Here is a 13,587-nt window from a genome sequence, read left to right as displayed (position 1 = left end):
CTTTGGCAGCTAGTTTTTGTGCCAATAACAGCTACACCTGTAAGTTTCTACCGTCTTCTTCTGAATAGCTTGCTAAAATAATGTGTGATGATGGAGAAGCAATTTCGGAGCATCAATGGTTGAATTTAAGACAGTTATCCATTTTTAGAGACTGTTAAGATGTAACAGCTTTTTTCGTTTATTTACTAGGATAGAAGTTTCATTTACCGAAGAAACAGGAAAATCAACAGCTACTTTACAAAAAGAAAAAAAAAAGAAAAAAAACTTCTCCAAGTTTTGATGAGTACCAATATAGAAATTCACATAAAAAGAGCTCCATAAGTTGAACTGATAAAGCAATCATAATATTTCCAAAGCAACCATCAGGAAAACGGTGTCAAGGGTCAGAGCAGAAATCTGATTTTTGCTGAAGTTTTGCTATAACTTCAGAAGTTCAGAATCAAAGTAAGAGAGTATAATTCTGTGTAGACCCCTCTTCAATTTGTAAAAATATAGAAGAATCTGATTTTGCAGAAAAACCTAAAAACGGATTGAGAAATTACTTTGTATTAAGATACAGTTTAATATAAAGAACAGTCATGGTTTTTTTTGGTCTTTAATAGATTACAGGTAAAGTGGATGAAAGATTGAATAATAAAAATTTGTTTCAATCCTAAAAAGTAATGCTCGTTTTTCTTCTGAAGTATTGCACATAAATAAGGCAGCAAAAAATAACTCATGTTATAATTCATGTTAAGAATCCATTCAAATATTTCTGTAATAAATCCAGGTAGTGAACAAAATTTGAGTTTCTACATTTTGATCATTAATCTCCCATTCATAAGCTAACTTGGTGAAACTTTCAAAAGAAAAGAAAAGCAATTCTAAAATTTAGGGAAATTTTAGGCAGGGAAAATAAATTCTAAAATAATCTAAATGTTTGTGGAATAAAACTCTAATTTACTGGTGATTAAGGTAAATTTGTAATCTAAGGGATTTTGAAATAGTTTTTTAATAAAAGAACAGATATTTAATATCTACCGTTCAGAATAATTTATCTTAAGCATAAATCTCCTAAGCGTAAAAAAAAGAAAAATATGCTTGCCCATTTAGGTATCTTTGCCTTGTTTCTGTAGAAAGTTTCAGAAGTACCAGCAACAATACAATGCCCCCATGTGGACATTTATATTTAATTTAGATTTATCTTAAATCTATTTCTAATGAACAGATTCTGAATCAAAGGGTGTGCAACTAGTACAACTCCTTTCATATAAATCTGCACTATAAAATATAGATGAATATAATTCCAAACATATCTCAGTTTTTCTGTTCAGACAAGTTCCCAACAGAAAAAAAACAGGCACTGATGTTGTGAATGTACACTTGTAAAGCCGTAAAGAGCAGCAGAACTTGGCATACATGAACTGTATTTCAAGGCTTTATTTTCTGCGTTTGACATTCATTCATACTTCAGAGCACCATCTGTGCCTCCCTTTTTCTTGCTTCTCCTTTTTGGGCATATAACTCAAATCTATGTGTGACTACTATTAATATTCAGTATAAACACTTGCTTCAACATATTATAAACAGCGCAATCCTGTAACAATTAATGGAAATAAAATGATGATCTTTGGGTGCCTTCTTCTAGAAAAGTCTTAAAGGTCATTCCATTCCTATTACCAAATTTGCTTTTTAGCTAAAATAACTATTTTTTTCCTTAACCGAACAGCTATGGACTCCTTGTGATCATCTCCTTTAATGAAGCTAAATTAATGCTTCCCGTCCTTCCTCCACCTCTTTTTTGTTTTTACCTGATCATTCCACGTGAAGTCAGGAGTGATGTTCAGCCGAACTCGGAGCACTGTGCGAGTAATTGGCTGAATCGTTGCTTCCATTATGATGGAGGGGATTTGATGGACACACTGCTTTACCTTTAACCCAATCTTCACATGATGCAGCATATGACCTGCCAAGAAAACATTAGGTGTAACCAATTTGCATTTCCAGGAAAAATAATACAACTCCGACTTTCAAATAGGCTTTTAGAGAGGAGTATTATTGCTTGCTTGTTTTGCTCTTAGGTGCGTAAATGTCTGACTCTCCTGACCTGGCATGTCTGAATATTTTGTAATACTTAACTTGAATTAGCAATTTAGACCCTAGAAAAATCAATATTAACCCCTCTGTTGCCTATAACTAAGGGGTTAAAATAACTATTAAGAATTCACACTGAAAACATATTATGTCAAGCCACTTCCCTTTCCTTTCCTGACTTTTTGACCAAGCTCTTACCAAGCCATACAGTTCTTTTTTAAAGCATGAATACTGACCTTTTACTTAATGAAGGACACACATTTGAACTTCTGCAATTCCTGTGTAGTGATTCAAAGTAGACAGAACGCTTTTAATGAAACTGGCTAAAGGTAGTTAACAGCTTTAAAATGTACACAACTAGTAAACATATCACAGTAGCTCTATCTTTCAGAATACACCAGTGTGTAACTGAGACAAAGGAAAAACTAAACGTTGCAGTGCTTTTTATTTTCTGTCACAGTCATTTGTAACTAAGGCAATAAAATGCTTATATTTAATAAAAAAATTTCCTACTTGTATTTCATAGCTGAAATCTCTGCTCCCTTGCTCTTCATTTTAAATATAAAACAAGGTATGTGGCAGTGATTTCTCTTTTTCCTGAAAAATATTGCACTTTCTAGCTTATTTAGGGAAAGAAGGTTGATTTATCACATGTTCGCCGAAATTGCTTATACAATTATGTGGAGTGTATTTTAAATTTTAATTGCAATGGATATAAGTACTCACTGTTAAAGGCTACCTTACAAAAAGCTACTGATACTTTCTGATATCATTATGTGGTTCCTGTGCAAGCTTTCCCATTAAAAATAAAAAAAAGAAGACAAAAAAGAGAGGAAATCCTATTATTTGCACTATGTGCAAAGTGAAAGGTGATACAAACTTTTTCTTGCTATGACATGAAATTTAGGAGCATAATACCTTGCAATTCCTAATTTTTTTATATTGATCCTGACTTTCCCTCTTTGGTTTTATTTAACAAACTGGCAGATTTTGCCTCACACAAGTGTATCTATACTCTGAAGTAATGAACGGTGATCTTGCTTAAGAAGCAAATCCCTAATGCAAAAATTTTAACACATATTTAATCAGTTTAATTTGCAGTTAGTAAAATAAGGGCACCTCCAGCAAGTGGATCACTAAAACCCAAAACAATTATATTGGTACAACTTGGTGATATATGCAGTATTATAACATACTTGCACTGTGACTAGCTTTTGCAATTAGACGTAAAACTTCAGAAATTGTGTTAAATAAAGGTAGGTGCCAAATATTCAAAGATATGAATCAATAAGCTTATGTAAGCAAGTACACTTTTTCATGCCAAAAATTACTTTCTGTATCACAATATGTGAGGTGTTTGTACAGGACAGCAACGAAGTTTTGTACACTTATGTTAGGGGACAATAAGGCTCCTCTCCCAACTACTGTAAAATACTATAAAACTCTCTCTTCCCCCTACCCCCTCCTTTGTTTTAAATAGTCACATTATGAGAAACTATTGATGGCATTTAAGAAATACTAAAACTTTCGGAACAAAAGCTGTCTATTTGAGAAAATAGGTATGCTTAGAAGAAATTTTGCTTATTCCACAACAATTGTCATCTGTATTCTGAAAAACCAGAAGTATTTATCTCGGATAACACAGTGATTTCTTGGCTTTCTGGAAACTCCATGATTACACTGCAACAGAGCATAGATTGGTGTTGACCAATTTGTGGTACACCGGGATCCAGGATCTATGCACACAACACACTCTTCATTCACTGGGAGAGCTGGCACCCGTCTGATGCTTTTACCTCTCCCTAAGCCATGGACTGAGTTAGCCAGATAGCTCCTGTCTGGTTTATTCTATCATCTCCAAGGTCACAATAACATTAGAAAGGAAGAAACCCTAAGACTGAAAACTAGTCCTACGGAGTCAGACAACAAGGCAGCGCCTGGAAGCTGTGCCTTTTCTCATTTCCACATGGCTTTGAATTCAAATAAAAATAAGGTGGCTGCCAGGCAAGCACTTCCTTCACACCCTTGGTGTCAGAAAGAGAGGCTCGACAGGACGAACTATGCCAAGTAACAGCACTGCAGAGAGAAGCACACATCAATTTGCTTTGATGTTTAGAAGGCTGAACATGAAATATCATTACATATAGTCAGCAATGACCTGTTTTCACAGTAAAATCCTACTCTCACCTACTTTCAAACTAAGTTAATCTAAAACTAGACATTTTATAGGTATATATTGATACATTGCCATCTTATCAATATTAGTTTTACTACGTTGAAGGAAGCAAAACTGGTTTTGCATCTTAATACAAAATGTCTTGCTTCTCCAAGGGCAGGTATGGGGAGAAAGAAGCATAAAAAACGAAAAGAAAAAACCACTAATACAATTAATGGAAAAGAATATTAAGTATTAAAAAGACTTCACAAATACACAACAAATTAACAAATCTGAATAAAAAAGTGCTATAAGGCTTCTGAATAGAAAAGCACTGATGCTAGCACTAGAAATAAAATTATATTTTTAATACATTTAAAATTACTATATATTATAATACACAGTTAAAGTAAGCTTTTAAAATTTTCTCATAGTCTTTTGGCTTATAAATAAAAATATAGCCTCTAATTCTGCAAACTTTTACATATTTATTCAACTTTTCTCCAACCCAAATTAGGCATGTAACAAACCTTCTAAGTTAGGAATGTAGTTTTCTTGTCATATGAGAGAAATATCAACTCAGAGGTCATAACTTCTAAAAAGCAGTGACTATGAATTGTATTTGTATTGTAAAATTAGATTTTTAAAAAAATGGCAGTTTGTTTCTGAACAACCTGGCAATAACAGGTGCAAAGAAAGCCCAAATAAGAAAAATACACTAAGACAGGAAAAATAAATACATTATAAACAATTTTTTTTTCAACCTCAACCAGCTGGTGGACAGTTTGTGCACAATAGTCTATACACTCATACTAGAAATTGACATTATATCTATCAGTAGGCTTGTGGATTGTCTCATTATCGAAGTGTCAAATTCTTAAAAAAATTCCATTAAGGTTTTGCTGCAATGACACATGTGTTCAATGAAAATTAATGCAGTGTTTCAGAAGCAGGTCATTTATTGATAGTATACCAGGACATAATAATCTGCTTTTATTCTTTTTCACGATAACAGTATTTCAATAAAAAAAAAAGGCCATATTTTGCCAACTGAGAAAAATAAACAGATGCCTTTTATAGTAGTGTATTATGTAATGTGAGCAAGAAGAGAAGCATAGGTCAACATAAATATGTATATATATACATATGTGTAAATACATGTAAACATATATCTCCTTTCCACATGTGTTCTGGGGTTGGCAGGACATGGGCTAGTCTTACCCTCAAAGCTGTGCTGTATTACAAGCCGCGGAGACTGAATAAACCTGCTTTATTGGACAGACCATAACACCATATTAATGTGTTTACATGGATTCCAGACCAGAGTGGGCATATTAATGAATGGCTCAGATTTAGTTCTAACTTGTCCATTGATTACTAATAGTTTAAGCAGATCAGCGTTGCCAGTTTCTCACCTATTTCATCTTTTCTCATGTCCTTCATCTTGTCTACAGTGAGATTCTTCTCTTCCAACTTTGAGAGGACTGATGGTGGTAACACTGAGAACTGTCTCAAAGGACTAACCCAGCCCCACAGTCGCTTGTCAATGACTTTGCTGAGATTCAGTAGTCGATATGTCATTGCAGGCCAACGTTTCCTAAGGGCAATCTCAAAAAGAGCTCGAACAATACGAGCTGCATTCTGGAGAGTGAAAAAAAAAAAAGCAAAAATGTTGTAATTCTCTCAAGTATTCTTTGTAAAATGAAAAGGATCTCATAGACTCATCTTTGACAAACCATAACAATAGATTTTTCTTTTCAAACTTATTTCAAACATTATTGAAAACTTTATTTTTTCCATCACTGCCTAGTGGCAGAACTACCTCATGATTGCCTGCAGAAATTATGAAAAGAAACATGTGCAACTAATTAAAGCTGTAGTGGCAGGTCTGCCACAGAATTTTGATCACAGTTATGCTACCATTAGCAAGTTCTAAACTCATTGTGTTTGAATCACTTCTGAAACAAATTTGCTTACCATACTTAATATCTTCCTCTTTCTTCCCCCGTGTAATATGTATCTGCAAACTCAGTTTATATGGAAATTTAAGTTTTAATTTTTCACTTCAGTTGTGCTTCCATAATAGCATTCCATTTCATACTGAATTTCACAACACTTGCACAGAAGTTTAACAGTAGTGACTTTTTTTTTAAACGTGTTACTATCTTCTGAGACTACTGTATAACAAAAATGTATAAATCTGCCTTGGACTTGGAAAATAAATTATAAACATAAGCTTGAATGATGTCAGTCTTATACTGAAAATGTAAGTTATGATATTGCTTTCATAAACTTATCAAGATGTATTATGAAGCGGTGGGGTTTTTTTGTGTTTTTTTTTTTTTTTGGCCTACCAGTACTATGCCTGGATTAGCAATTCTGTTCTTGATTCATTGAAAAGAATACAATCATTCTCTACTGTCTCTGCAATGCCAACGGGAATAAAAATAGAAAATTATTTGGTCATGATAGGAAGCATATGTTACTAAAGAAGCACATTTCTTTTACTTAGAAAGGATGAATGATTTTCTTAATAGTTACTATCCAATTAAAAAAAATTCACAATTTGTAGCACTGGTTCCGCATGTACAATTTATGAAGATCTGAGAAGACGACCATGTTGCCTCACTAAAAATGCTGTAACTGAGACAAATAAAAGCAATTGTCTTGAAAGCAAAGATTAAAAGAATCATACTGGAAATGATCTTGCTGTGCAAGTACCACAATTTTTATGATGTGCATAATGATTTCAGAATTTTTCCATTTATACCTATACGTGATACGAAATGTAAACACTTCTGAACAAGGTAATGTTAGTACGAAAATCTTGCTGAAGAATATGCATACTTTTGAATATTTGACTCTCATCTTTAGCACCAACTAAACGCAATTTTAAAATCAATTCTTTCCAAAATGATTTTGTAAGGATGAGACAAAAATGATTCAATGCAATATGTTGCTGACTGTTAAAAAGGAAAAAAAAAGGAATAAAAAAGAGAGACACAGGATAGGCTAAAAGGTAAGATTTTATAATATATTTTCCACATTCATTATTGTTGCACATCTAGGATTGTCTACGAGCATTTTGCCACTTTGAGTTCTTTGGGATCGAGAATTTTAAACTTTCAAGCAACACCCCTTTCTTTCCGAGATGGGCTCTAGTTGTGTAAGCAAGCAGTTCTGTGTCACAGACTCGCAGTTCTCATATTATTCTGTGTAATAACTAAACACGCTGTATAACTATCAACCATCCAGGTGTCAAATCAAGCTGACAAACAAACAGACAGACTCATACGTAAATTTGCGTGATTATGTCTAGCAATAAAATTGTAATAGCACATCTTTCTTGTGTCAACCGAGGTATGTGGATGAAACACAAATTATGTTTTGCAGAATGAAATACAGAAGTAAACAAAACATAAAACCAGATTGCAACCGTTTTCCAGATTTAGAAGAAAACCCAGTAAATTAAGAATAACATTTCTGTGCAATCGCAGTTAGAACTACTAAATATAATAAGACTACAGGGGGAATAAGAACAAAAAGGACATTCATAATTAACAAAAAATGCAATAGTCTCCCAGCATAGGCTTTTGCAAATCTTTTCTACTTAAATTATTATACCACAGATGTGCACACACACAAGGCTTTGATTTTCAAATCAATTTGCATAAAAATGTACAAAAATTTTGCAGATCAAGGCCTACTTACATAATTGTAAACACTTGTGAGAACGAAAACAGCAGAAGACAGCAGAAGATAAGTAAAAAATACCGTTTTTACCTGTGCAACATACGCAGAATCTGAAATAAGGGAGAAGCTGTCCATCTCCCCTCTGCTAATATATGTTTGAAGGAGGATATTTATTTTTCCATAATTGTTTTCCACACCTCCTGGAGCAGGAAGTTCACAGAAATCATTCAGTAAGGTATCCAGCTCTTCTATTTCTTCTTCTCTTACCTAAAACACAATTATACATTATGAAGAGTCTGGAGCAATTTGATAAAAATTTTTACACTGAAATCAAATTTTCCTTATAACATAGTTACATTATATTTAAATGGAGTCTCTAGTTTTAAAGAAAAAAAAAAAAAAAGAAGAAAAAAAGCAGCAAACCTACATCTTCCACAATGTAGCTAATAGACCATAATTGAAACTATCTTAATAGTGACACAATTACATTTTATTATTCATCACCATCTATTAAGGTTGCCATTGACATACAAAAATTTGATATGCCACAAAAATTGAATCTTCTGACCCTACCATCCTTCATCTGATGAGATTTCATTTTTTATTTGACCAGAGTAAAACCTCTGTCCATCTGGATTAGGGCAATCTTGAATTAACATTAAATGTACTCATTATAGTTACATAGTTTGCATGTGGCGTAATACGTTTTTAACTCAAAACTGTGAAGTACTATGATTCATGATATTAAAATTTTCACTGTTAATAAGATTAAGTCTTAATATGAGTAAAGAAATATTCATATCTATGGTTTGAATAATGCATAACATTTCACATTCTAACTGATGACCCTCGCATGGCAAACCCAGCATAAATCTACATATTCTTTGATTTACTGATAGCCTGTTAGTGTAAAACTTATTTAAAGAGGGTAAATGTTTGGTCCCTGCAGGGAACCAGCTGAAAGTAATTTTCATTTGGACCTGACTACCTGACATACAAAAGACCCTAAGACAATTGGGTTAAAATCCCCAACTATGCAGCCACTGGCCCTACAGGAAAGAAAAAGGTGAAGGACACAACCAGCACAGATGACTCCAGTGTCAGGGGAATATTATACTCTGCTTACAACAGCATTTTTGATAATTTTTTTTCTGCTCTTGCATAGCACAGCACAGGTCAAATCCAGATCTGTATTTCAGCTAATGGTGCCTTACCTACCTCAAAATACAGAATTTTAAAAGGCATTATGGAGACATGATTCATATTAACAAAAGTCACAATTTTTATCACACAGTGGGGTAAATCCTGAATTATTCTTGTGAAAATCAGTTACTAGTTTTAACATTCAGAGCTGCACAGCAAGTGAATCACAAAATAATGGAAATGATGTTGCACTGATGCCATACAATAAAAATATGAGAAAGCGAACTAGAAAAGGTATGCTTCAGTTAAGAAGCATCACTACTAACTTTATTACAAATATAGAAACATACCACATCATATTTTCCATATGCTTTCCTTTTAAATATTCAATTATGCTAAATTTAGACCTAGCAAAGCAATATCACTATCATAAAAATCCCCTTCTAGCTTGGAAAATGTTGCATGTATCACTGTGAAACCTCACCGCTTATTATCTTCTATAATAGAAGAGATTACAGCAAAATAGAATTTCTCCATTAGATAAAGAGATCGTAATACTCAGACAATGTGTGCAAATATGTAAATATGTAGATGGTGAGGGATTCACACTGCCAGATCGCAGAGCCAGGTGAATGAGAGCCAACTCTGATCTGAAAGTTGTATAATTGTGGTAAAATGGCAATGAGCCCGAGCTAATAAACCCTGTGGAGTCTGGCTCGCACCTCTATGAGATGGAAGCATGGGCAAACAAGCTCATGCCGGTTTGCAATGTATTGTCTTGTGTCCTACTCACACGGGAGGCAAAAAGGGAGGCTGGAATTGAACGGGGTATGATAGTACAGTAATCGTCTAGCCTGCACAACAAAATCTTTTACAACAACTTTCTAGATTTCAAATTTATGTAGATTAACAAAATTTATCATTCTTCTAAACTAATATTGTTTTCTGCATGAAGTATATCACAGAGTTAACTTCAGTGAGTCCTGCCTCGCTTCTGATAAAGCACATTGTTCAGGGAGACATCTAATAATGGTTTAAACTTCAAACAGAAAAACTATCTCATCCCTGGGTACACCATTCCAATGGACACTTATCTTCACCTGTTAATAATTGAGGAGCTGAAGAGCTCTTAAAAGCATTTAAAAGGAATTCTCAAAGATCCATAACTAGTTATTAAATGTGCACTATAGTTCAAGCTGAACTACATATAAATTTGAGTGAGAGTATATATAGTTCTTGGCAATTATGCCTACTTAGAAATGGTGCTTAATATTTAACAAAACTTGGGTCTATAGATACTATTTATGGAGTGAGTAGTATAGAAGTGTCTAGTTCAAAGACATATTCTTTGTATGAAAGGATACAACTTTACCTTTATCTGTTCAAATTCTTCAGCTTTTGATACTATAGCAAGAATATCACCATCTGTTTTGTGAGCGTCAAACAATTCATTGAAAGTCTGTTAGAATAAAATGAATTCATTTAACACTGACAATAAAAATATACAAATAGTACAAGAGAAAGAAACATTAACCAAGATTTTAAAAGGCATATAAGGTTAAAATGTAAGCTACTGGAAGACCAGAGTGATGTAATTTAAACAGGAACAATTTCCAGAATGACTTTTTGGCACTTGCAGAAGAACAGTCCCTCTAAACTTAGGCACCCTAAAATTGAGACATATGCAATCTATGGCCATTTCAAAAAAAGTCTGGGACATATTTGAGTGAATAAATCTGTGAGACTAATTATACTAAGTGACAGTAAACAGTTAAAATTATTAATGCCAAGTCTTCAGCTTTTATTCAAGAAAAAGACCTATTTTCTACAAAAGAATGGTTTTAAGATGAATGTGTACATCAAATTAAGCTTCCAATACAAAATTGCACAAAACTTTTGTACAAATGCATCTTCCTTACAAGCTTACAACACAATCTGGTTATAGTGCCAAAAATTGCTTAAGATGGGGAACCTGCTAGGATTTTCATGCAGAAAAACTTTTCTGTTATCAGACTCTATTCTTGAATATGCTATGATGTACCAATGGTTGCATACACTGTTGATATCATGTTGATATCAAAATGTTTCTTATAATCCACCTAAAAGAAGGCAGAGAATATAGGAATTTCAAGTCTCACTTCACACCAAGTTTAATTTTTCAGTGTTGTTTGATACGTTGTTTCTTTCTTTTCCCTCTCTATTCCCTCTCTCCCCTTTTCAATAAATATGATTTGAAAATATATTGAACAAATCAGCTACATATTCTGTAATATCTTACAACTATTTTAAGTATAGGTTCAAAAAGAAGGAAAAAACCCCAGAAATAGAACATCATATTTTACCTCTATAGTATTGTATTTAATATAGTAGTGGCTGGCAGTTCTGCCTAAATCTGTTGAAGAAAAAAAGCCAGTTCGTTCTTCAAAGCGAATCATGCGGGCTTTGTCCAGTTTTCTGCCGACTTCAATTACCAATTGTTTTCTGTGCTTTTCTAGACCTGGATCCATCTAGACGCAAAAGGCACACGTTTATTTGCATAGAAGGAAAAAAAAGTGTTAAATAAATAATTTTATTGAGATAACCCAGTCCTACAAAGCCAGAAATCAAACAAAGGGAAAGTACAGTTATTAAGTCAAGATTTTCCTGAGATCTCACTAATAACAGTTACGTTGACATTACTGACCAAAACCAGCCTGTACAGGACAAAATAATCAGAATAATATTTCTTTTACAATGCTTTGAGATTATCAATACAATGTAGACTAATATTACTTATGAAACAGCATGATTAAGAAACAAATTTACATTTAAGTTTTTGAAAGAAATTGTAATGATAAAATTCTTCATGAAATTATCATTACTGTATCACTTCACAAAACCATGCCATCTTATGGTATCTCCTATTTATTTATGAAAATGGCTGAAGATATACCCTGTTTGGGTATCTGACATGAAGATGGTTCTACCTGTACCTCAAATAGAATAATCTTCAAATTGGATGGCTGGAAAATGTTTACCAGCAAAAAACCTCTGATGTCCCCAAAAGCTTTGGGTATGTCAGCTGGGATATTCTAATTATTGAGTTATAGATGTACTGTATAAACATTCACGTTAAAAGCACACAAGGAGCTTGCTGTGCTCAACACTACTTCTATTCATATCAAAGTTCAGGAACTTGGATGTTTTTTCCGAGCAATAACGTACATTATCTCATTAGTACATACAAAGCAGGACAAAACTGCCATCTCAGTGGGACTGCTGTATAATTGTGCGTTCCACAGCATGCCCCTGGGATACTCAGACTGAGAGGGATGGGTGAAAAGGGATTCATAGTCATGTTAACCCTCTGGTGTATGTGCACCTGAGATATGGCTTTAATTACACAAGCAACGATTAGTCACCAAATTCAAAAAGACTGACATTCTGTTCTAGTCCACAAGCAGCACTGTTATTTCAGGGCTTGTATAGTTCAGATTTCCTACAGAGCAAGTCATTCCAGTCCTTTTGGTAAATCTGCACCAGAGATGTATGACAAAGGCTGCAAAAAGGAACAGGCTTTAAGAATTGCTATGCTCTGGTTTGCTCTGGTTTTCCCTGCGCCAGGATTCAGTTTCATCTTTGCACCGAAGTGCTTCACCTCGTATTCACTGAAGCTGCAGATGAATACAGTCATGTCCACAAAGCAGCCGCAAGAGTAGTTCCTAATATTCTCTGTCTTTGCCAGTTACTCTGAAGCTATTTCTCCTTAGTTATGGCTTGCCTCAGTTTCAAGTCAAAAGCCAAGATGACAAAGGTCTAGAGTGCTTTTCTCAATAGCGAGTCATGCGTTGAGGTCAGATTTCAGAGCAGAGGTGGTCAAAAAAAAAAGTGATCAGGATGCCAGATGTTTAACATATCTTAAAAAAAAAGGGGGGGGGAAATAATTAAAAAAAAAAATCAAAACGCTTCCATACTCCTCTGCCAGCCCAAATTACCTGCCAATCTTTTCCTTACATCCAGAAAAGCTAAAGTTGTAACAGTAGACTAACATTTTTTACAAATACAAAGGTTTTAACTTTAAAGGAAAGGTCACCAACTTGAAAAGGCTGTGAAACAATATTCCAGTCTAGAGAATCCATGGTTAGCACCCTTCCCATTGAACACGCATAATTAGAAATCCCACAGAGTAAACGATCCAGCCGAGAACAGCTTTAAGCCATACTCTTAAAAACGAGCCTTGGCATGTCCACAGCAAGAAACTGAGCTGTTCTGGAGTATATGGAAAGTCAAGAATGCATGATAAAGTACATTATTATTCACATTGTTTTCTCCAGCTAATGGAGAGAAGTGTTAGGGACAAGCTCCTCTAACCTTTACAGATGTTCTAAACATAAACATACAGTTTACAGGGATAAAAAGCTTTGCTTACTGTGGGAACACGAGAGAGTGGAACCAAAAAGAGGAGAAAACAAACGAAGGGGTTACCTTAAAAAAACTCATCTACCTTTGGAACCCTAAAAGGATGAGAAAATGCCTGTAATTCA

The 13,587-nt window shown here is 34.1% G+C and overlaps 1 protein-coding gene across 4 annotated transcripts in view; it reads right to left on the bottom strand.

The window, feature by feature from the left end:
• Window positions 1-13,587, bottom strand: part of ASCC3 (activating signal cointegrator 1 complex subunit 3) — a 274,324-nt gene that overhangs the window by 77,747 nt on the left and 182,990 nt on the right. For all 4 annotated transcript variants that reach the window (XM_054195069.1, XM_054195072.1, XM_054195070.1 and 1 more), the window contains 5 exons: window positions 11,407-11,571; window positions 10,437-10,523; window positions 8,012-8,188; window positions 5,644-5,869; window positions 1,791-1,945 (listed from right to left, as the gene is read on the bottom strand). In XM_054195069.1, coding sequence (XP_054051044.1) covers window positions 1,791-1,945; window positions 5,644-5,869; window positions 8,012-8,188; window positions 10,437-10,523; window positions 11,407-11,571 — 810 coding nt within the window. The remainder of the gene's footprint in view (window positions 1-1,790; window positions 1,946-5,643; window positions 5,870-8,011; window positions 8,189-10,436; window positions 10,524-11,406; window positions 11,572-13,587) is intronic.

The sequence above is a fragment of the Rissa tridactyla genome, chromosome 3 (genome assembly GCF_028500815.1).
Source record: "Rissa tridactyla isolate bRisTri1 chromosome 3, bRisTri1.patW.cur.20221130, whole genome shotgun sequence".
NCBI lineage: Eukaryota > Metazoa > Chordata > Aves > Charadriiformes > Laridae > Rissa > Rissa tridactyla.
The sequence above is the reverse complement of the archived record's forward strand: the minus strand, read 5'-3'. Positions and strand labels throughout refer to the sequence as shown.